We start from the raw sequence: 26475 nt of genomic DNA on the forward strand, positions 1-26475 counted from the left end.
GTAAATCTATTTGTAGTAGTAGTAGTAAAAGTGGCTTCTGTTTGTGGTAATTTCTTTATATTATTTTGTTTTTTGGTAGATGTATCTTTTGTTTGTTTTTCAAGTGTGTTTTTTTCACCACGGGGAAGATGCATTGGTGACCTGTGTGGTCTTTCTTTTAACTGATTTTGTTTTTCCTTAGTTTTGTCTTTTTCAGCATCTGGTGATTTTTTCGTCTTTTTCAGCATACTGGTGATTTTTGTGATCTTTCTTTTGATCGACTTTGTTTTCTTGGATGTTCTGATTTGGGTTGAGAATTTGTTTTATTGGTAACATTAGTTGATGATTTAATGGGATAATTCATTTTTGATGATATGTTTTTTTTTTGTTTCCACTTCCACTTATCAAGGCCAAGAGGCCACTCGAAGATAAGGGTTATAAGGGTTAAAGAGTGTACAGTAGAAATTGGACAATATAGTAACCGTTAGTAATGGAGATTCGGTAAATTTGTTAACTTATATGGAATGGCTCATCAAAAACTTGTTTATGTTAGACTTGAAGACAACCATATTGTAATCAGCTGGAAAGCAGAAACACGGAAGACAATTCCATAGGCGTGCAGTTCTAAGAAAGAAGCTTTGCTCATGGAATCTACGCTTAGGTTAAGGCACAGATAAAGAGTGGGGGAAACTAGTGATAGTTTTCTGCTAGACGGGTGTTTCTTGTGAAAGTTTGGCAAGGGGGGACCATAGAATGGAGCTCAGCCGAGCACCTACCATGAAAATAACGATAAAGCAGAGACACACTCGCAACATCTCTTCTGTGAGAAAGAGGTTGCAGGGAAGAGAAAAGGACAAATCTACGAAGTCTATTTTGAACTCTATCAAGGCAGAATAAGTCCTTTCTAGCAGCTCCTGCCCAAAATATGGCAACAGTACTCCATCCTTGGACGTATCTGGCTCTTATATAGGTAGAGAATTGCATCAGCAGTGAGATATCTACTGGATCAATAGAAGAATCCCACAATTTTTCCAGCGGCCTTGGCAACGGATTTAATGTATGTGTTCCATTTAAGATCAGCAGTAAAGGTCAAACCCAGAAGCTTGTCAAAACATGAGGCCTCCCAAAGACGAGAGCCATTCATTTCAATTGATGCCAGATGGGGATCAGCGCGTTGATGATGTAAAGATAAAAGCTTGGTTTTAGATGCATTAAAAGTAACAAGCCACCTCTTTCCCCATTGTACCACTTGCTCAAGATCAGAGAAGAGAGAATCAGAGAGAACTTGGTCGTTTACGGTCTTAGATGTGCTACCATTGATAGTAGTGTCATGAGCATAGATGTCTACAAATGATGTAAGGATGTGATTTGGAAGATCATTAATATAAATCAGGAAGAGAGTTAGGCCCAGGATGAACCCCCTGAGGGACTCCAGCATTAATACTAAGAGCTTCTGATTTCTGCCCATCAACCACTACTCTTATGAACCTATCAGAGAGAAATGGTTTAATAATTGAGAAGACATTTCCAGCTATACCATAGCTGGAGATCTTGTGAAGTAAACCTTTATGCCATGCCTTATCAAAGGCCTTTGATATGTCAAGAGCAATTGGCCTAGAAAGGTAGCCTCTGTCGAGAGATTCGCTAATCCTATGCGATATAACTGTAAGCATATCTGCTGTCGATCTAGCAGAACGGAAACCATATTGCATGTCACTAAGAAGGTTATTTTTGCTAAGATGGTTGATTACTTCTCTATTTAACAGATTCCAGCAACTTACTCATGACGCACAGGAGACTTATTGGCCTGTACTGTGAAGAAGATGAGCGATCACCTGAATTCTTAAATACAGGGCATACTGATGAGATTTTCCAAGGTGACAGGAAGCAGTTCTCCTTAAGACAACGTTTAAACAGTTTTGTAAGAATGGGCGCAAGTTCTGGTTGAAGTCTTTTGAGTACTATAATTTGAATACCGTCAGGGCCGGTTGCTTTACAGGAATCAAAGTTTTTTATTAGCTTGGCAACATCACGTACAGATAATTGTATATCACATAGCATGTTTTCTGATACAGGAGGAAATATTGGAGGTTGGCAGCCTTGGTCACAAAGGTTAGAATTAGCTGCAAAGTTCTTGGCAAAGAGTTTGGCTTTGTTTGATGCTGACAAGATTACCTCAGGTTCATTTATAAGAGATGGGATAGAGCACACGCTTCTGTTCAGGATTGTTTGCTATTTGACAAAACTGGTGGGAACCAAGCTGCTGCTCAGCTACTTTGGACTTGACGGACTGAGCATACAACTCTCTTGCATTCTTTATTACTTTTTTACAGTGGTTGCTGGCAGTTCTGAATGTGGCTTTAGTCTCAGTACATCTATTACGTTGGAAGCAATGGAAAAAGTGATTTCTATGCACAATGGCAGCAGCACATTCCAGAGAGAACCACGGCTGGCTGTTAGGTTTTTGCTGGAATTTTTTCAAAGGTATGAAACGGTCTATACCTACAATTAACCATTCGGTCAGGTCTGATACTATAAAGGACACATCCTTTTTAAACATGGAATGCAGAGGTAGATCTGATATAAATGTGCGGAAGCTATCCCAGTCAGCCATAGAGTATCGATATACTGTATGATAGAGAGGTACATCTGGGGACTTATTACATTTCATTTTTATCTAACTGATACAACTTAGTGGTCGGAAGATCCAAGTGGAAACAAAACAGAAGCTGACCACAGTTCAGGGTATGTTGTGAGAAAGAGGTCTAGGAGACTTGCATACTGGCCGTTAGTATCGGGAACACGGGTGAGTTCGTGAACATTCTGAAGCAATGGAGAAATCATAACAGAACCTCCCCTCACTATCGGTTTTGTTTGAGTGAGTTAACTATTCCACATTGTGAACACTGAAGTCTCCACAGACATGAATATTAGCTGAAGGATAAGCAGATAGGACGTGGTCAATTTTCTCAGATATGCTTTTAAAGATAGTAACTCCGCTGTTGTGGGGGCGATAGAGAGCAAATATAAATGCAGTAGTTTGAGCTCCCGGAAGTACATATAGGGTAAGTTAGGATCTTCTCTGGAGATGTCCCTACCACAGGGAAAGCCATCTTTTATATAGGCACATATTTCATGCCCATGACAATCTTGGGGGTCAGATTTGCAAGTTAAATTAGAATATCCTTTAATTACGAACTCATCTAGCAAAATGATCTGTCCAATGCCAGTTTCACTTAGAAATAATATGTCTGGTTTAGTCTCCTGTAATTGGGTTTCAACCTCTGGAAGGTTAGAACATAGACCCCTGATGTTAGAGAAGGAGACCTGATAGTGGGGGTCTAGGTTAGAAGTTGGAGATCTGGGTTTAATCGTATTTTTTTAATGAGACTTTTCATGATGATGTTTTGGGATTTGTGGAATAGGTCGACAAACATGCCTGAGGCAGGGAAGAGAGGGAAAGTAAGAGAGAATTAGAAATGAAGAATTTTTTTTTTTTGTAGCGCATGAAAGGGTAAAGCCGTAACAATTACCCACTAATATGGCATCGAGAGGCCCCACCAGAAGCTACTGCATGGTCCAGAATCCATTCACCAAATGGCAATACAGTAGCCCCAGTACTTTTTTTTTTTTTTTTAATTACAATTTCACCCCAAACAAGGCGCATTGCCACTTTGGTGTAGGCGGCTACTATCAGGGTCAGCAACTACTGGGGCACTATGTTGGGATTTGGGCAGCAAGATGTCGGTTCACGTTGCACTTGAACTTCTCCATGTCAGTACAGTTAGGGAAGCAGGAACCTGGAATGGAATTCCAGAGTCTAGCAGCTCTGGGGAAGAAACTATTGGAGTAGAAAGATCTTCTACATCTAGGGATCTCTACTGTGTGGGGGTGGGATTTAGCTGCCTGTCGGGTTTGTCGAGGGTGTCTACGTCGTGGGGGCACAAGTGTCTGCAGTTCGTCAGAGCATTCACTATTAAAATACTTGTAGAACAGGCAGAGGGATGCAACGTTTCATCGATGAGACAGAGGCTGAAGCTTAGATGCCAGTTCAGGGCCTATCAGATTGGCGACTCTTTTTTGAACCTTGTCTAGGAGCGAGAGACTAGTAGCAGATGCACCAGCCCAAATGTGACAACAATACTCCATACATGGGCGAATGGTGGCCTTATAGAGGCACAGGATACTTTCAGGTGTCAGTAGTTTTCTAGCACGGTAGAGAGAGCCTACCTTTTTCGCAGCGGCCCTGGCAATGTTTTCAATATAATTGTTCCAGCTCATGTTTCCTGTGAACGTTAGGCCAAGCAGTTTGAAAGATGTACTCTCAGACAGGGAGTCACTGGCCATTGCTATTGGTGGCAGAGAAGGTTTCTTGTAATTATTGAAGGAAACCAGTTTAATCTTGGCAGCATTGAATGTGACCATTCATTTATGTCCCCATTCCACTACAGATTGGAGGTCATCCTCTAGTGTTTCTGCCATTTCTTTAGATATGTGTTCATTTGTTTTCCTGTCATACCTCTTATAGAGTGTAGTGTTATCAGCATATATACCCATCTCAGAGGCAGTTTTGTCGGGGAGGTCATTAATAAATATCAGGAACAATAGAGATCCAAGGATAGACCCCTGAGGCACTCCAGCATTTATATCACACTGTTTAGATGTACGACCGTCGAGGACAACCTGGATTTTTCTCTATCTAAGAAGGATTTAATTATGTTAAGTATTCTACCAGTGATACCGTATGATTTAATTTTCCTGAGGAGACCCTTGTGCCATACCCTGTCAAAAGCCTTAGATATATCTAGAGCTACCGCTCTGCCCTCCTCCGTTTTGTCCAGAGATTACAGTGAGGATGTCAGCTGTGGAACGGGCATGTCTAAATTCATATTGTTTGTCAGTCAGAAGTTTAGCATCTGTAAGGTGCCGGACTAGAGCAGGGTGATTATGGTCTCAAATATTTTGGCAAAAAGTGGAAGGAGGTTAATGGGGCGATAATTTGATGGGTCAGTTCTTTCGCCAGAATTCTTGAATATTGGTACCACAGAAGCAGTTTTCCAACAGCCCGGAAAGCATGATTCATTAAGGCATTTGTTGTAGAGTTTGGAGAGAACTGGAGCTACTTCGGCTGAGCACTTTTTTAATAGCACAGCTGGGATGAGATCAGGTCCATATGCTTTTGAAGTGTCAAGGTTTTTTATGATAGCATGTACCTGAGCAGGGGTGATTTTTAGATCGTCTAGTGTGGTGTCTCTCCGCAAAGGAAAGTCAGGCAGGGGGTGGTTGGTAGGGTCCAGTGTGGAGTTCGAGACAAACCGGCTGGCAAGAATATTAGCCTTGTCGGTTGCTGAGCAAACAACCTCGTGATTGTTGGTTAGCGGGGGAATTGTTGATTGCCCATTATTTACTACACTGTTGTAGATTTTCCAGAAGTTACGATTTCCTAATTTTTGTGCTTCGATGTGTTTTTTAGTGGTTTCAGTAAATTCTCTCTTAGCTGTCGCTATTTTTTTCTTAACGTTACTTCTAGCTTCTATATACTTCTGTTTGTTTGAACTGGACTTATGTCGGTTAAATCTGCGGTATGTATGCTGGCTTTGTAGCAATGGCAGTTGCGCAAGTCGAAGTAAACCATTGGGGAGAGTGGGGCTTGCTATAAAATTTCCGCATGGGAACATATGCTTCCATTGCTGTTTTGAACCATTCAGTGGTCTCATTTGCGCACTGTTCAGCAGGAGGAGAAAAATATTTCCCCATGGGGCATCTCTGATAAGATCTCTGATGGCTTCCCTTTTTATAATATCTTGTTGTTTTGAGCACTGGCTCTTCAGTTTTGGGTCTAGAATTTAGGGCGATTTCTACCATTATCACTGCATGGTCAGCGTTCCCGAGTGGGCTGTCAGCATTTGTTGTACAATCCTCGGGAACTGTAGTCAGAAACAGATCTAGAAGTGATGCTTGTTGTTCTTGCTGGTCAGGGAAACGGGTTGGAAATGTAACCATTTGTGATAGGGAGTGAGATATAGCAAAACTATGTGTTGTGCTGCCCGTTGCATCTGTGTGAGTAGAGAATCCAAGCCAGTTTTTGTGGTGAACATTAAAGTCACCAAATACATGTACTTGTGCGCTAGTGTCAAGGGAGAGTACTGTGTCTATGCTGTCAGAGACTTTGTTTATTATGGTGCAGTCCTGGGTCGAGGGAGAGCGGTAGAGAAAATAAAAGTAGCTAATGTTGTATTGTATGTTTAGTCTAAAGCACATAAAGGCTTGATTGTCCGTTTCTAGGTTTGTTTCTCTAGTCAGGGGAAGGGTGTTATGAATGTAGACTCCAAGTCCGTGCATATGTCTGTCAGAGTCCTTACGGCAGAGTGGGAGATAGCCAGGCATGTTAAAGTAGTTAGAGGGGATGGAGGAGTGTAGGTTAGTCTCGCTTAGTGTTAAGATATCCGGAGTATTTGTTAGGAGAAATGCTTCAACATCAGCTAAATTAGTTCTAAGCCCACAGATGTTAGTGAATGCAAGCCTCAAGGAAGGAGACGAGTTGGATTTGTTTGTCCCTAGGCCTGGTTTAAGCCTATTTTTTTTATTGTACTGTCATCATGTTTTTAAAGAGTTTCAGTTAGGTGTGTTACATGATAAGGGCTGTCCCCTTTTCATGTAAGTATAAAAATGGAGAATTTAGTTTAAAATGAAAATGAAAAACCATAGGCGGAATTCGAACCTCGTAATCTAGTTTAGAAATAGATTACGTGTGAGAATTTAAAAATGTAAAACAAACATTTGTGTAGAATATAGATAAAATATTCAAGAAAAGAATGTGAGCTGTCAAGTTTATTATGAAATTTTAAATTGAAAGAATGCAGCTTATAAGATAATGTTTTTAACATATTGGATAAATAGGTTACTGAGAAATAGGAAAAGTTTTGGACACGTATGTCCAGGACACGTGAAAGAAGGCGCATGTTTTAACATGTGTATGACGTCACGGAAAAATAGAAAGTTCTAAGAATAGAGAAAAAACTTGAGTTAGAAAACAGTCAATGAGAAAACTCAGAGAGATTCAGACGTCTAGGAGTGAGACGTCACTTCAAGGAAAAAATGTGAAACTTTGAATTCTTGATGATGGAATCACAGCCGTGTGAAGAATAAACCATCAAGTGTTTTTTGTAAAGCTTGTCTTGTGTCTTATGATTCTTACTAAAAGGTAAAGTCCAATTGTATTATATATTTGTGTTATATGTATTTACATACACGTCTCAACATCATCATGTCTACACAATGTCCGAACTGTCTGAACACTATATCCCTTCACTCTAAGAGCTTTCTCCTTCTTCCATCAGCAAGATCTAAGAAAGAACATTTTAATATATAAGAATTATAATATGAACTATCTCTCTCTAAGAATCTCCCTATATAACCCAATGTAACAGGTGAGGGGGGAGCTGAACAAGAGGTTATGCAGGGTATCAGACATGCAACACAAGTAGACCATTAGCTGACCTTTCTTCAATTAGCTGTCATTTCTTCTTCTTTAAATTTCTTATTTGATTTTAATTTATATATGCATTTGTCTTTTCTTTGGTTATCTTTTTAAACTCATCCCCCCCCCCCCAAGTAAAACTCAATAACGTTCTCTCCCAGCTAAAATAATTCCACGCTCTGTACCAAGGCTAGAGATAAAATAGCATTAGGCCTGATAAATTTTCCGAAATTAGCACAAACGTGGATTTATTTTTCTACCGTAGAAGTGAGAAGAACTTTATCTAAGTAATATACTTAATATCTACAATTACCCTATGCTCGCTTGTATTAATAAAGAGGCCTCGTTGATATCTCTACCAAACCACTGGATATAGCTTGTAATTAACTGTTACTATAATTGTAACTGAAATCTACAGTGATATTAGCTGCGGCAGTAGGACTTTTTCTGAATAGATACAACTGTTTTATCCCCAACTCTAATGACTGCCTAAAAATATGAATTCCGAATCACGAAATAATTGGTTCTCTTTACCTCCAAGATGACTGCCTATGTCTAACCTGCATGCAAAATAGGGGAAAAGAAACGAAGATTTTATTCTTTTCTCCCAAGCTAAAACAATACTGTAAACTCTAAATCCAAATGAAACTTTACTGTATTTGAAAATAGTAAATAACCCCGACCCTTGAAAGCTAACAATCTGCCCGCCCCTCTAGCTGCCACTAAAACCCTACATTATACATACACCTTAGTAGTGAAATCCTTAACCTCCAGCTCCTAACTTTCACATACTAACCGCCTAACAGTCTTCACTAAACATCTATACATTTCTACCCCTGACATACATTAGAGTTCATTCCTATCCAGTTTGGTATTTACCAGCCAAAGTATGCACACGGATGCAAAGTGATCTTCATTACATAACAATTGCCTCTTCCTAGATGGTTTTGCAACAAACAATACTAAACCAAATCCGATACTCCCTGTCATGCAAAACTCTCTATGGCTTTTAAATGATAACTGAAATTATTTCCTCCTCAATAGTAGAAACACTGACAACTTCTATTTGCACCTACTGAAAACTTGCCCAAATATCTATTTACTTAATTATACATACGGAATATACCATAACTTAAAATGTACCTCCAGTTACACACTGAGTGTACTGCACCTACACCTTAACCTTCGTAAACCTAAATATACAGTGACTGGGCAAAATTTCTTAGCTCAATTCCTAATAACTACTCAAACTACAACGTTATCCTGAACCTAAACTAACATAAAGTTAAAAAAAAAAAAAAAAAAAAAATGGAAAAACCTCAGGTAAGAGTTCTAATCCGCACTAACGCTTTTCTAACAAGCCTCCCCACAAAACCGCTTCCACTGCATGCCCCTAAATCACTTTGAGGAGTGTAACTATTCATTAGATATATAACCTCTACAAACTAACCCTGTAACATTAACTAACCATGCGGGGTCGCAGAAATATCTGGAGTAGGACCCAGGCGCGGAGCAAACCCTCTCAGGTCTGATGGACCCAGTAGATCTTCCCAGATCACCTGTCTAGGAGAAGGAAAACTCTGAAACTAAACCAAAGGGGAGGGAGGCCTCTCCAGTCTTGAACAACAACCTTCCTAGAGCTGGTGACTCAAAAAATTACCGGTCTGCAAACTTAAATTGCTTAAGGAGTAGATAGGCTCTGTCTATCGCCGGCTTCCATACTCCTTCTTTGTCTATTAGTCAGGCGCAGAGACAAAAGTGAATCGACAAAACACTTAGTGGTAGATCTTGTTTCTTTTCTAGGGCATTGAATAGATAGAAAACAGCCTCCTTAGTGGCTAATCCAAGGTTCGGATTCCTGACTATCAGGCGGATAACGTCAGCCCAGATAAAACGTTTACCTCCAGCACCCTTGCTAGTGACATGGCTACAAGGATAGACATAGAAACAGAAAATTTCTGACATCCCTGGCGGCTGTTCACGCAAAATACTGCCAACCTAGAACAAAGCTTTTTCTTCTCCCTTTGTCAGAAAAATCACTTTTTAAAAATGAGGACTGAGGGATAAATAAAGAGAAGCGAGAGTAACGAGAGCTGCCGATAATGCATCCACAATGCATTGTCTACTCTCCATGATTGATTTCATTTATAAATTTGGGCCAGTCACTTGGTCCCAATTGTAACAATTTGTTTATTAGTATTTCGTATTTGGAGTCTTGGTTAATGATGTTGGATGATATACAACTTGAGGTGACTTGAGAGTACGTCTTTTCCTTCATGTATCCATCTACTATTTTCCTGGCTTTGAGGAAGGAGATGTTTTTGGTATGTTTTATTGACACTACTTCCTTTTCCTTCTTCCAGATTCTGCATGCTCTAACATAAGCAGGATGGTTTTCTGCACATTTGCAATCAAGATTGCAGTCATTGACAGTGTGGTCTGGATCTTTCTGGCCACATTTGCCACACACTGCTCGTCCTCTACATGCATACTCATGGTGCCCAAACTTCTGGCATTTAAAGCACTTGGTATAAAGGGTTCAACGTTTTCAACGTTGAACCCAATTTTGATTTCTTTTGGGATAGTGAGTCTATCGAACTGCATAATGTAAATGTTCGTATGTATAGTCTGATTCTCTTTTTTTATTGTAATTCTTTTAAAGTTTATTACTCCTTGGTTTTTAAGTTCTTTTGTTATCTCTTCATTAGTGCACATTGATAGGTCTTTCGATTTTACTACACCTTTGGATGTATTCAGATTCTTGTGTGGATAAGTTTTGATATTTATGTTGTGGAAAGTTTTCATTCCTAGGAGAAAAGTGGCATGTTTTTCTCTTTCCACTTCCACTAGTAGGGTATTATTTTTTAAAGTTTTTACATTTTTTGGGGTAATATATGCCGATATAATTTTATGTATAATAAACGGTGATGTCAGTTATTTTGGTTTCTTCGCTGGATTCCAATACAATAAATTTTGAGGAACTATCCGAGTTGATGTGTTGGTGCTTGGAGTTTTTATAGTTGGCCATGTATATATATATATATATATTTTAAATTTGTTGTTTATGCTCCCCACCCACCTTGGAGTTCAATATTGGGGCATGTTAAGGGGGAAACTCATTCGCCTTGTCATGTCAGGGCTACATAAACAGTATACATGTTCCAAATGTGAGCCATGAGCACCCATAATCCTTTAGTTACACAATCCAAATCATTTCTGGTAACTTCTGGCACTATACAGCCATGTCATGACTTTAATCATTTGGCACATTTGACCCTAGCCACCACCTTCTAACACATGGAAAAGAGGGGAAAATATGTATATAGTTTATAGTAGAACTGTATTTGTTACGGTTTAGAGGAAATTGATAGAAAAGTAGAAGATGTGTTAGGGCTTGACGTAACTAGCTGATTGATTGGATCGGGCCCCTCCGACTGCCCGTCTAGCCTTGTACGAGGCCAAAGTGGAGTGTTGCAACTGATATCTTTAATTTCCCTAGATATCAGTTGCTAGATAGTTTCCTAGATACAAGAATCATTTTCAGGGTCATTACAGGTCGCCACCCACGGCCAACAGGTGACCACTTTGAGAGGCTTTTACTCTCTGCAGGGGGACTGTTGGTGTATTCTAATGCCCCACCGACGGGGTTGGGAAGTAGGGAAGGAAAGAAAAAAAAAAGGAAGGGGAAAGGGGCTGTTGTTTTTGTAGAACATAATTAAGTTTTACAAAAGAAAATAGAAAACAAAAACAGAAGTTTAATGTAGGTGCATTTCGTCTCAGGAAGCCACTAGACAGCCTGATCTGGTAGCACCAGAAAAGTAAATATGAGATCGTAAAAAAGATATATAGGTTTGTTTTCATATTTACAAGCTTCAAACTGTGAGTATAATTTACGTATGATTTCTTAGAATTGAAATAAAAAAACAAAAAAAAAAACAAGTGTTCCAGCCTGATAAAAAGTTGAAGAAATTAACTGATTATGCGTAGAAAAAACGAAAATATCAGCTCATGGTTAATGAACATTTTACATGTAAATTTGCTGATGTCTGTATGCGATATACATGCAAAGATACTATTCGCTATAAACCACCCTTGGTGCATGAATATTATTTCCTAAAAATTTCAGTGCTATGTGACCAATAGTTTAAGAGTTTACCTGTTAGATATTTACACACACACATACGTCTACTGTTTTATTTATAGAGAAAAAGAAGATAACAAATGGGAATCCATAACAAAACCAAATTAAAAGTGTTTTCTGCATATTAAAGCTCTGTGATGTGTTGGAATTTCACAAGGCTTTGAGATGTTAGTCTAGCAGGCTTGAAAAGTCCCCCATCATAACGGTACCTAATGTCCACCCCCGGGTTATTTGGGGGAAGTTCGTGCCACATTGCAGCAAGATATAAGGAAAAAGGGTAGGTGCAAGGACACAACATTGTTTTAGTCCACAGGTAACTGGAAACTTTTTCGTTTCTTTGCCCTGGTGTGATACATATATATATCTATATATATAAAAATGTAAATTTGGTTCGTTAAAAGTGAATAAAACCATATTTCTATGTTACCAATTTATTTGAAATTTTCAGACAACCCATCTTTAGAGTCGAAAAATGTTTTTATGTTATTAAAATAAATTTACCTCGTGAATTATTAAAATATTAAATAAAATATAAATATTTTTCGAAGTCGTTTCTGCGAGACTTGCCCGGTTTTATTTCTGGTAACTCCCGTTTCAACTACTCTCGAATTACTAGATAAGTAAAAAAGAACAAAAAAACTTACTCATACAGAGAGTGATCCGTGCTGAAATAATAACATTATTTAAAAAGCCATTCTTAACATGGGGAAGGGAGGGTGTTTTGTACCTATTCTGTACTTTAACCTTACAATTGAATAAAAACATATCATAAAACTTTAATTAAACGTGGAAATACGATTTTAAAAAAATAGCGCGGATCACTCTCTGTATTAGCACACAAAAAAAAAAATAATAATTCCATATTTTAAAAATTTAAATTCATTTTTGTACTTACCAATTTTTTTAATTTTAAATTCCTTTAAGGTTTTTCACTCATGAAACATTACGTTTTAATTGTTTAGTTTCTTTTCACGGCATTGTTTACATAAAAGTTTTTTTAACTTTTTCTAAACTGTTTCATTTTTACGACATGCCTCAACGTATTATAAACACCCTAACCCCCCCATGTTAAAAAAAAAAAAAAACGCCCTTCCATAAACCTCGAAAGCCGTTCTTAATATGGGGAGGTTGGGGATATTCATTCCGAAAGCCGTTTTAACATGGGGAAGTTAGGGTGTTTATAATATGCTGGGGCGAGTCGTAAAATTAACGAAGTTTATTATTTATTGCAAAAATTGCTTGAAATTTATTTATTTGACAAAAAAAAATTACATTTTGGTACTCCTTGGGTGTTGAGTTCCATGGCGACCAGCAGAAAAAAATAATAGTCGCTCCCTTAGTCCCCCACCCCACCCCGCACGTAACATTTTATTTACTGACGTTGCCGTAACTAAACGATTATTTGTCACATTTACAAACATTTATTTATTTATTTTGAAAAAAGTTTTACTTTTTATGAATATTAAAAGAAAAATGGGTACTCATGCAGAGAGTGATCCATGCGTTATTTAAAAAGCCATTCTTAACATGGGGAGGGGAGGGTGTTTTGTACCTATTCTGTACTTTAACCTTGCAATTGAATAAAAAAAATCATATCATAAAACTTTAATTAAACGTGGAAATACGATTTAAAAAATAGCATGGATCACTCTCTGCATTAGCATCGAAAAATGTTACTAAACATTTATTAATAATTTCTCACTTTTACAAACATTTGATTTTAAATTTCTTATGCACTAATGATTATGAATGCACAATGGTATGCAAAAAATCACTTTAGGCTCTTGGTCGATCCTTGCAAGATTTGCAAGGCATTGTCAGACCATTTGGGAATGCAGTAATATTGCTTGCAGGAGATTTCAGACAAATGTTACCTGTTATTCTTCAATCAACACCAGCAGATGAAATAAATGCTTGCCTCAAATACTCTACTTTTTTGTTCCATGTGAAGACATTAAACTTAACTCAAAATATGCATATCCAGTTGCAGACTGTTCGATCCGCACAAAAACTTTTGCATCACTTGTGGGAAATTGGGTACAAAAAAGTGCCAGCTGATCAGAGTTAAGGGCAAAATTCTTTGACTTGTAATTTCTGTAATTTTATTTCATCAAAAGAATAGTTAGTTTAAAAGGTTTTTGCAGATATTCAAATTATAAGAATTCCATTTGACTGAGTGAATGAGCTATTCTTGCAGGTCAATACAAAGATGACCATGAACTTAACGCTATTATTCAATGTAAAATTCCAAGTGAGGTAGTCAAATACAAATCCATCGACACTGTTGTGAAAGCAGATAAAGTGGTTAATTATCCAACAGCTATATTTGCTAGGGATGCCACCGCATGTATTGCAACTGAAATTTGGTGTACTAATTATCATGTTGTGAAATATAAACCAATCCAACCTTTGCAATGGCACATAGCTTGCAGTAAAAAAAAAATTAACAAACAATATCATAGAAACAACAATCTTAACAGGACCTTTCACAGATGAATATATCTTCATTCCATGCATTCCTATGATTCCACCGGATACATCATTACACTTTAGGAAATTGCACTTTCCAATTTTATTGTCATTTGCAATAACCATCAACAAAGCACAGGGAACAATCTTTACAATTGTGGGCCTTACAGTTACACACTGACTGTTTTTTCACATGGACAATTTGTTACGTATTCAAGAGTCACCAAACCGGAAAATCTCTATATCAGCTAAGAAAATGGAACAACAAAAACTGTGTACCCATGCAAAATGGAAAATTAAACCTATAAGAAACATGCTTTTTCTCATTTTGGAACTTTTTCCATTGCGTCAATTTGAGTCACAGCAACGCGTGGCAGGATACAGCTAGTATATGTATGTATATATATATATATATATATATATATATATATTCTTATTCTATTTATTATTTACTTTCTATTCTATTTTTATTTTTATATATATGTGTGTGTGTGTGTGTGTGTGTGTGTGTGTGTTTAGAAAATCTCTCTAGACTAGGACAATCTTAACATATATATATGTTTGTGTATGTATATATATATTTATTTTTATTTATGACTTATTTTCTATTTTATTTATATATGTATGTTTATATTGAGGGCCGATATTATACAAAACTAAGCCCTCGTAGGGAGACAAGTAAATAAGAACACACAAACGCAGCATGCCCACATGCATACGCCTACACACACACACACACACACACACACACACACACACACACACACAAATCAAACATATCAAAACACTCCTGCGCACGTACCACGTCCACACAGGTCCCTCAGACAAGCCTCGTTCTGAAAAATCTGAACAGTTAGATCACGTGACATATGACACCGGTGCTTCTACCATTATTGACCCTTTTTACATTGATTTAACTTGCCTTTGGTTGCAATTATTTATTAATTTATGCTTAACTTCGTTATGTTTATTGTGATAAATGTTCGAAATTTTTTTGAATTTTGTCTTTCTTTAATTCTTTGAATTGTTTTTTTTTTTTTTTTTTTTTTTTGTAAATATTCAGATATATTATAACAGAAAACGACCACTCTAATTTGTTTTTTTAGGGGTAATCGAGGTCGCTGACAACGAATCTGATACTCAAACCGGGAGCAAATTTACCGTTTGCATGGCATTAACCCCTGAATCCACAAACTACTTTCCGCCATTTTACAGCTTTCATTTACGCTATGCGCGCGCAGCAGCATAAACGCCGGCTTACTTCACCTAGCAAACTGCCTTCTCACATGGCGTACCAATCTTCTGCGGAAAATTTAAAATTAGATGAAAAAGAAATAAAGCAAGAAAAGAAAAGCACACCAAGTTTGGGGAGGGGGGGGGGGTAATTTAATTTTTTTTCCCCCCCCAGAACATAGAATTTTCTAATTTTCAAAAATACATTAAAGCACTTTTTGGGTGGAAAATTTAAAATTAGCTGAAAAAGAAACAAAACAAGAAAAGGAAAGCACTTCAAGTTGGGAAGAGGAGGGGGGTAATTTAATTGTTTTTTTTTGTTTTTTTTTCCTATAGAATTTTTTAATTTTCATAGAATTGTCAAATTTTCAATAATTAACGCACCGATATTTACCGCTTAGAACACCATTTAACGTTTTTCGAAGATTTTACTGTTTACATATGCGGCGCAAGCGGGGGGGGGGGGTATCATTTGCTACCTTGAGCAAAAGAATATTTTACCTAACCTAAGACGTGAATAACACAAATTATGTATGAAATAATTTTAACTTCCCTAGAACAGGTGATTAACAGCACAAATATTAAATCATTTTACAATTCCTAGGATGGATAATGTACAACACATATATTAAATAATTTTCTTACCCCCTTGACGAGTAATGTAAATATATATCAAACAATTTAACATACTCTTGACAGGTATTGTACAACACATATGAATTAATTTTTCGTCCCACCAAGGCTATCATAATTTTAAGAAAAATGAATTCACTGTTAGAAGATGAATCATTAGAATTTCCACCTAAATACATTGTCTTGGTTAGTGATTAGGTAACACTTGCTTCAACAGAAAATTTGTCATTACTGTGTTTCTTTTTCCCACCACAACCACCACCGTAACTATAATTTTAAGCGAAATTATATAATTTCTAGAATAGGACTCAGCAGATTTTCCAAATAAATATGCAAATATTATTTCAGCACAGTCCATATTCTGTATGTCAGTTTCTTATTTAATAGATTGTCAGGTGAAAGTACAGATTAGTTTACAAAAATACCCTCCTCTCGCTATATTAAGAATGGCTTTCTAAATTATAACATTATTTCAGCATGGTCCGTATTTCATGTCAGTTTTTTATTTATTAAATTGTTAGGTGAAAGTACAGAATAGTTAAAAAGATACCCTCATATTAAGAATGGCTTTCTAAATAATATTATTTCAGCATAGTTCGTATTCTGTATGTCAGTTTTCCCTCCCCCCTGTCTTTTCTATTTTTTTTTAAGGAGGTAATGCCTGGTAGAAAACTATATTATGCTTACTGGGCATTTTGAATAAGATCAAAGTGTAGTATCTGTTATGATGTAGGATTTCAGCGAAATCATCCACTGGCCCCCTCTCCATAAACAAAAATATAGTGATAATGCTTGGGAGAATGAACAGGCACTAATTCACCACACCCCAACCTCACCTAAAAAAAAGTAATCCCTGGCAGCCTCCAAAGCACTTTTTTAAAGCAACATAATCGTGCTTATCCCCCCTCACCATCATCAACACATGACGTCACTTCTGGAAAATAACTCAGAAGTTTTTCGAAATACATCATGATTTCATTATAAATTGTTTGTATTTTTTTAATATGGGTACTACAGTGTCGAAACACCTTATTTAAAATTCATGCTACTCAAAAAATAAATATTTCAAAGTGCAGTTAGTAATTAGGCAACACTTGCTTTACAATAAACTAATGAAGAAATTGGATTGAGAAACGGATACTTAATGTTAACTAATACGAAACAAAAATAGAGATAATACATGTCAGTTTCTTATTTAATAAATTGTTAGGTGAAAGTACAGAATAGTTTAAATAATACCTTCCTTTCTCCATATTAAGAATGGCTTTCTAAATAATAACATTATTTCAGCACGGTCCGTATTCCGTGTCATCCCCCCCCCCATCTTAAAAATATGTATGAAATAACGTAAATATGAGAGCGTAAAAAAGATATACAGGTTTGTTTTCATATTTACAAATTTCAAACCGTGAGTAAAATGTATGCATGATTTCATGTTTTTTTTCTAATACAAAAACAAAAAAATGAGTTGGTGTCATCAGTTGGAATTGAAATAAATAAAAAATAAAAACCGAGCGTTCCAGAAAGAAAAAAAACGAATATACGCACATGCACACACAAAACTAAAATGTCAGATAATGTTTAATGAACATTTTACATGTAAATTTGCCGATGTCTATACATGAATGTAAGTAAAGATATTATTCGCTATAAACCACCCTTAGCGCATGAATATTATTTCCTAAAAATTTCAGTGCTATGTGACCAATAGTTTAAGAGTTTACCTGTTAGATATTAACACACACACACACGTCTACTGTTTTATTTATAGAGGAAAAGAAGATAACAAATGGGAATCCATAACAAAACTAGTGGTGGGACGATTAATCGGAATCGGAATCGTTAATCGTAAGAATCGTATATTTTGGGAGGTATCGGAATCGGAATCGCATCGTTAAAAAATACCTTAATTTTCCGATTCCTTCATTACGATTCTTTTAGTCTGATGTTGAAAAAAAGAAAAAAATTTCCTGATATTTCTAACCGCAAGAGAGAAATAAAAAGAAACCAAAGAAATTCATTATTAACAGGGCAATGCTTAGTGCCCCTCCCTTACAAGGTTCATTATTCAGATCTATTGTAATCAAAACTACAAAAGAGTTAACTTGAAAAGAAGTATGCAGGGTTCTACATTGCGAGTAAAAATAAAAAAAACGCTTATCTTTTTGGCGATTGTTTTTTTTTACTGACAAATCTTCTAATAGTGAATGAAAATGCTTTTTCAACTTACATTTTCTTAAAATAAAACGAGCAAAGTCAAATTATTTAAACAGTAAAAGGTTTAATAGAACAATATACTTTTTTTTTCTTTTTTAAAAGAAGGCTTTTGAAAGAAATATCTCTAAAATGAAATTGATCATGTTGTATTATTTCGCAAAGTTTTGACAGTAGTCGGTTTCTTTTGAAGTTTCAAAAAAATCAACCCCATACCTATCTCTTCCAAACCTAAAGTTATTAAATAACCCCTTCGTTAATTTAAGGGTAATTAATTCAATTCAGTCAAGTTTTTTTTTTTAATTTCATTGAAATAAAATCCATTATTTTTTTTCTCCAGAAAGATAAAACCCTGAATTTGATTATATTAAAAGCAGAATAATATAATCTTTTTTCTAGAATTTTAAATTGAAAATTAAAAGTGTTTTGTGCAGTTTTTTGCCGAACGAAAAAGAAATTAATACATATTTTTAAAAGGTTTTGTAATCAATTAATTTTATGTCTAAATAATATTTACGAATAATTAAATAATTTCATTTTAAAAAGTATTTATAAATAGAATTTTACTAAGGACTTATAGTTTAGCAATATTGAACCGCATCAACCATGTGTGAATTGAACACAGTCAACCAAAAAAAAAATTCAAAAGAAAATGCGGGTTTGTATTACTGTACACATAGATTCGAAAAAGTTGTCAAAAAACAAATATATAACAAATAAATGTTATCAAAGGCAAGATAAGTTATTTTTCTACCTAACTGGATATATTTTTCGTGTTTTTATTCAATGTAACATGTTTATTCAGCTCGAAAAGCATACAGTGTTTACCGATGTATTGAAAAATTCAAAATGGCGCCCGACACTCTCTTTAACACGGTAAGTTCAGGAAAAGATGTTATAAATAATAAACTATACAAAATACTGCTAGAAACTCGCTCAAGATATGTTACCGTGACATATTTTGACATATATTCGGTGTTTTTTTTAATAGTATTTTGTCTAGTTTATTATTTATAACACGTTTTCCCGAACTTACCATGTTAAAGAGAGTGTCGGGCGCCATTTTGAATTTTCCAATACATCGGTAAACACTGCATGTTTTTCGAGCTGAATAAACATGTTACATTGAATAAAAACAAAATAAATTCCCCAGTTTGGTAGAAAAGTAACTTATCTTGCCTTTGATAATATTTGTTTGTTATATATTTGTTTTTTGACAACTTTTTCGAATCTATGTGTACAGTAATACAAACCCGAAAATGCATATTTGCATTTCATTATGTAAACTTTTATACATTGGTTTCAAAAATTAAATTCTATAAGTTTTTTTTGTTAACTACCGGTTGGTACAATTTACCGCCCCCATCCCTTTATATTTTTTCTTTTTGTCTTTTTTAGCGGATTATTTTCAATTAATTATCCAAATAAGTGACTAGCTTTAAAACAAAATTTAATAGTAAATTATTTGTTTACAGATAAACTCAATTTTCTAATATGACCCAAAGTCCAAAAAAAAGTCTTTTTGAAGATGATGAGTTCAAAGCCATTTGCAAAGTCTGTCAAATTAAAATATCGCGAGGAATAAAACCATCTAACATGACCACAAACAACATGTTAAAACATTTAACTATGAAGCATCCAAATAAATTGGAGGAGCAAAATAAAAAAGAAAAGGAACAAAAAATTACCAACTAGTCACTCAGACACTGCGATTTCGACCCTCACTAATATAGTGAGGGTCGAAATCGCAGTGTCTTTTTTTTTTTTTTTTTTTTTTTTTTGCCTACGTCACCATCTAGGTGTCACCATTTTTTTTTTAACCCTCCTTAACTTCAAAGAGTAAATACAATATATACAACTAAAAAAATAATTTTTAAAAATGCTGATTCCATTCATGAAAAATTCTTTTAACTAGAAATTAAAACTTAGGTAAAGATAGCTGACTGACTGCAACAGGAGCACTGGTTAACTACTGAACCACGTGGAAAGGTGTGGGGGGGGAGGAAAAAAAGGAAATTAAATGATGATAATAAATTATGATAACCGTCTTTGAAAGGCACTAAACTCCTAAAATTTACTTCTTTAAAATTTTAGACGGCACTGCCCGGCGATTTTAAAGCACTCTCTCTCTCTCTCTCTCTCTCTCTCTCTCTCTCTCTCTCTCAAAAAAAAAAAAAAAAAAAAAAAAAAAAAAGATTTAATTTTTAAGTTTGGGAAAGATATATTTATTATAACCAAATTCCTGTATGAAGACTGGATCTACTTTATTGGACGTTAATTTGTGAGATAAGTAATTTTTCAATGTTTAATATGTTTTTAAAGTTTCAATTATCAATTAAATTTTTTTAATTGCATTTATTTTTCAATTTATTTAAAAAAAACAGGGTTTTAAATGTATTTTTCAAGGTAACAAGCTTCGAAAGAAGTCTAATAAAAAAAAAATCACTTAATTTTTAATTTCAACAACCCTGAGAATTTAATTATTAAAAAAGTATTGAAATGTGACATTTTTTATTTAACATTTCTATTAGTTCAATTAATTTTCTTTCAATAATTCATTTCACTCAACAAACTTCACCATTTTTTTTTTTTTTTTTTTTTTTTTTTTCTGTAATTTTGGTAATTATGTTTGCTCATTTTTATCTAGTATTTCATTTGTTTTTATAGTGGTATCATTTTTATATGTGTTCCTTTGATATACCCTATTTCAAAATTAGTTTGGCTAAACTTATTCTTCACGTTAGAAAAAACGTGTAAAAGCAATGAAAAAGTAAGAAAAAATAATAGGTGTTAACTACTCCTTGTGAATTATGGAGGTCTGAAGAACTGCCGTCACAAATACAACTATCAATAGCTAAACAAAAAATCGTTTTTGAAATTCCTTTAATTGTAACTTTTCGCTATACCTACCTTTTGGTATAAAACACAAAAACTTTCGATTAATGGTATTTCTCATATATGGTCGTTAACTTTGGAAAGTTTATTTTGTATCTACGGCGCCATGTCACGTGGTATATTGTTTTTTTTTCATCACGCACGTTCATTTATAAATTATTAAATCAAATATTTATCTTTTTTATATTTAATTAGTATATATTTTCTTTCTCTTCCGCTATATTTTTTTTATTTAATTCATTAAATCTGTTAATTATGAGGACCAAAATAATGAATCGTGTGTATTTATTCTCTAATTTTCTTGTTTTTGTTCTGTTATATAAATTCTATTTTATTTGTTTTTTCTCTGAAGGATAAATTCTATTTTCTTTGAGTTTTTTTTTTCTGTATTCCAATTAAGTAAAATAAATTTTCTCTAAAATAAATTTTGCTAATTTTTTCCGTTTAGTTTACTATATAATAATTTTATTTAAACCAAAACACGACGGTGTAGACATAAAATATCTCTTCCAAAGTTAGGGAACATATTTGGGAACTACCGACCATAAGTATAAAACTACCTGGTATATTTCAAAACAATAAATTCCCAAGGAATCGGAATCGGAATCGTACTTGGTATCGGAATCGTTAATCAATATTTTCCTGGAATCGGAATCGTATAAAAATTAGGAATCGTCCCAACACTAAACAAAACCAAATTAAAAGTGTTTTCACAAACACTTGTTTCATATGTGGATGCCAATTATTAGGCAATGATAATCAAATAACTCTGAAAATTATTCAAGTAATTTGAATTAGAAATATTGTATCAAAATTGCAAAGATGGCTGATGTAGACAATCAAAATGACAAACTCAGAGTGTGACACACAAGTCTGGAGAATCGTTTGCAAAGAATAGTTAGATGAACCTGAATGCATCCATGTAATTTGGGGTTTGAAAACATTAAATAATTTCTCAAAATAAAAAAGAAAACTGTGTTCTACATAAGAAAAGGTGGTCTACAATAAGAAATATATTTGTTCTGTGGTTTATTTTTTTCCATCAACGAAAAAAAATTAAAAAAACTACTTTTCAACAAAAATTATTAATTGGGTTTCTTTCTTCTACACCAATTTAATTTTGTTGATTAATGAGCTGATCATCTCACATCACTACACATGTAAAAAACAAAAAAAAATACACTCAAGAGACAAGAAAAATTCTTCTAACTAATGTAATTAAATAAAATTTTCATTATTTTCCTCTTAAATTATTAAATGTTATAATCTAAAATCATAATATATTAACAAAAAGGCACTTGTTGCTCGGAATTAAATGAGGACGGCTACTATATATTTTATCACTATGCCCATAACATTTTGTCTGTTTTACTGCACCCCCCCCCTTACACTAATATAAATTGAAGAAACTGAAATATTTCTTATCTCTTATAGTTATAAGAGATAAGAAATATTTCAGAAACATATGGTTTAAATTTCATTAAAATCAGATAAATGTATTTAAAATTTTAAATCGATGATTTTCCGTGGGTCACAAGTGGATGCATGTAGATATTTGGCACAGAGGATAATAGAAATTTCACTTTCACTTTTTTCTTCAGTAAATTTTACATAATAATACACTTTATATTTTACATAAAATCTTTAAGTTTACTCAGATATTGCGTTTATATATATATGATCATATAATATGTTTTTAATATATAAATGAAATTCCTTTCATTTTTATCCAAATGGAGTGTCAAGTAAGAAACTTACCTATTGATTCTTGATCTTGTGGAAAAGAGAATCTGGTTCTTTTTTCATGAGTTTCTGCAACTCCATCTTCATAAGTTGGAGAACACTGATAAGTTACACGACGTCGACATCGCTCTTGTTCTGCAGACAAAACCTAAACAACCATAAAACAAAAAAACAAATCAAACAATTCCTTAACTGATATCAAAATAAGAGAACAGATGGTGGAAATATTTTTATTGCAGATGAATCATTCTTTCACAAAGTAGAACAATAAATGAATAAAAGCAGAATAACGTATTGTGAAAAGATGGTGATCACAATTAACTGCTTAAGTGATCGAATCTGTTGATACTGAGAAGATTTTCATAAGTATATCAGTTAATGCAACACAATGTGATTTAAGTAGCAATACCCATCGACCATAAAATGCTTTGGATAATCACAGATTTTCAGGTAGTTCTACTAAAGTAGTCATATTTTAAAAAAAAAAAACACTTTAATTCCAAAAAATACTGTTATTTTGTTTGAAAATGAATACACTTTCACATGTATTAATCTACATCAGGGGTACCCATCACATCAATCATGATCAACTAATCAATTGCATTGTGGGTAGATCGCATGACATTGAAAAAAACATGCAAGCACCAACCTATCATTTGTCTTCACAATGACATCCAACCTAGGTATGTAAGAAAATATTAGAAAATTATTATCCACGCTTAAATTAGAAACAGCAATTACATTATTTTTTGATAATGTAAATAGCTCCACTTTTAGTTTTTTCTTTCGTTTTAGTAAGCATTTTTATTTAATAAAAATGAAGAGTTATTCATAAGAAATTATTAAAAAATTATATTTCTTATCTGTAAAGAGAAAATTATGGTAGCTTTTTCATATAATAAAATGTACTGGAATTTTATTTGAATTTTTCAATTGCTAAAAATTTTTCAATTAAAATATGTTAAAATATTTCTTTAATTTCAATTTTTATTTATGAAAAAACCAATCTTTCATTTTTCTCTTTTATACCCCCAATTTTAATAGGCATAACCTGTAAAAAAAAAAAAAAAAAAAAAATGCGAACTTTTCTATTTTTAATTATATTTTGAAAAAATATTGAAAGTAAATAATGTACTTCTTCTAAGAAAAATAAGATTTGGATTTTCCAGCTTTACCGTAACTGGAGATCTTGTGAAGTAGACCTTTATGTCATCCTCTATCAAAGGCATTTGATATGTCAAGAGCAACTGCCCTAGAAAGGAAGCCACTGTCAAGAGATTCGCTAATCCTATGAGATAACTGTAAGCACATCTGCTGTAGATCTAGCAGAAATTAAACCATACTGAATGTCACTAAGAAGCTTCTTTTTGCTGAGGTGGTTGATTACTTCTCTAACACAGATTCCAGCAACTTACTCATGATGCACAGAAGACTTATTGATCTGTACCGAGAGGGAGATGACCGATCACCTGAATTCTTAAATACCGGGCATATTAACGAGGTTTTCCAGAGTGTTGGGAAGCAATTCTCCTTAAGACAACGCTTAAACAGCTTTGTAAGTGTGGCAGCTAGTACTGGTTGAAGCTTTTTTAGCACTATAATAGGAATGCCGTCAGGGTCAGTTGCTTTACTGGAATCAAGGTTCTTGATTAGCTTGGCAACATCATGCACAGATATTTGTATGTCGCATAGTGTTTTTTGATACAGGAGAAAATGCTGGGCGGCATTGGTTGCATAGAGTAGAATTAGTTGCAAAGTTCTTGGCAAAGAGTTTGGTTTTGCTGACAAGATTACCTCATGTCCATTGATGATAGTTGGAATAGAACACACTTCTGTTCAGGATCCTGTTCGCTATTTGCCAAAACTGGTAGGAACTAAGCCACTACTCAGCTACTTTTAACTTGACGGACTGAGCATACAACTCTTGCGTTCTTTATTACTCTTTTACAGTGGTTGCTGGCAGTCCTGAAAGCGGCCTTAGTCTCAGTACATCTATTACATTGGAAGCAATGGAAAAAGTGATTTCTGTATGCAACGGCAGCAGCACATTCTGGAGAGATCCACGGTTGCCTGTTAGGTCTTTGCTGGAATTTTTTCGATTGAACAAAATGGTCTATACCTACAATTAACCATTCCGTCAGGTTTGATACTATAGAGGGCACATTCTTCTTAAAAATGGAACGCAGAGGTAGATCTGATATCAATGTACGGAAGCTATCCCAGTCAGCCATAGAGTATTGATATACCGTACGATGAAGAGGTATGTCTGAGGACTTATTACATTTCATTTTTATCTTAACTGATACAACCAAGTAGTCAGAAGATCCAGTGGAGACAGAATGGAAGATGAACATAGCTAAGGGCAAGTTGTGAGAAAAAGGTCTAGGAGGCTTGCATACTGGCCATTAGTGTTGGGCATATGGGTGAGTTCGTGAACAATCTGAGTGAGGTCATAACAATGGAGAAATCGTGACAGAATCTCCCCTCATCATCTGTCTTGTTTGAGTGGGTTAACTATTCCATATTGTGAACGTTGAAGTCTCCACAGATGTGAATATGAGCACACAGGATGTGGTCAATTTTCTCAGATATGCTTTTAAAGATAGTAACTCCGCTGTTGTTGGTGGGGCGGGGGGGGGGGATAGAGAGCAAATATAAACACAGTAGTGTGAGCAAGTGCAATCCGGAAACATATAGGGTAATTTAGGATCTTCTCTGGAGATGTCCCTACCACATGGAAAGCCACCTTTAATGTAGGCACATATTCCATGCCCATGGCGATCTTGGGGGTCAGATTTGAAAGTTAAGTTAGAGTATCCTTTAACTACAAACTTATCTAGGGAAATAATCTGCCCAATGCCAGTTTCGTTTAGGAATAATAGGTTAGGTTTAATCTCCTGTAATTGAAAGGTGAGAATGTGGACCCCGGATGTTGGAGAAGGAGAAATGGTAGTGGAGGTCTATGCTGGATATTGGAGATCCAGGTTTAATCATGTATTTTTTCTGGAAACTTTTCAAAATACTGCCAACCTAGAATACAGACTTTTCTTTTCCCTTTGTCAGAAAATCACTCATTAAAATGAGAACTGAGGGACAAATAAGGAGAACCAAGAGTCATGGGAACTGCCAATCCACAATGCATTGTCTACTCTTCATTTAAAAAAAAAATAAATAATATTAATTATTATACTTAATATAAGTCCAACTGACGTGTTTAAGAGAAAGTATGGAGATAGATATCCCTCTCACTAACTGAAAATAAATAGAATTGCCGAATCATTATGCAATATTTAAAATCAACTTGCTAGATATTAATACATCCTTGGACGAGAAAATCTATTATTAAATAAAACGAATCAAATATAAATTAGATTAAAAAATAGTTGCACGGAAGAATTAGCTTGCCAAAGTGTTCTGTGCAACTATTAAAGACTTATCGCTTTAAATATGTTCAGCTTTCTAACATTTTTTTTTAATTAACCGTCGGAATGTGATCTTGTTCCAAAAATTGGAGTAGTTACATATCATCAATTAGAAATAAATATGTTTTGCAGTTCTTCGAGAACTTTCCTCCTTAAACAGGTCTGACTGGTTAGTGCTTCTGATAGTGACGGATCTCTGAATAATTTTTTGACATGTTTTTCAAAATGTTCACACGTAAAAAAAAAAAAAAAAAAAAAAAAAAAAA

The 26475-nt window shown here is 34.6% G+C and overlaps 1 protein-coding gene across 5 annotated transcripts in view; it reads right to left on the minus strand.

The window, feature by feature from the left end:
* Positions 1 to 26475, minus strand: part of LOC145241477 (GTPase-activating protein and VPS9 domain-containing protein 1-like) — a 347817-nt gene that overhangs the window by 176392 nt on the left and 144950 nt on the right. For all 5 annotated transcript variants that reach the window (XM_080104469.1, XM_080104467.1, XM_080104464.1 and 2 more), the window contains one exon: positions 22803 to 22935. In XM_080104469.1, the coding sequence (XP_079960595.1) occupies positions 22803 to 22935 (133 nt within the window). The remainder of the gene's footprint in view (positions 1 to 22802; positions 22936 to 26475) is intronic.

The sequence above is a fragment of the Euprymna scolopes genome, chromosome 20, assembly GCF_053919585.1.
Source record: "Euprymna scolopes isolate OS-2025 chromosome 20, ASM5391958v1, whole genome shotgun sequence".
NCBI lineage: Eukaryota > Metazoa > Mollusca > Cephalopoda > Sepiida > Sepiolidae > Euprymna > Euprymna scolopes.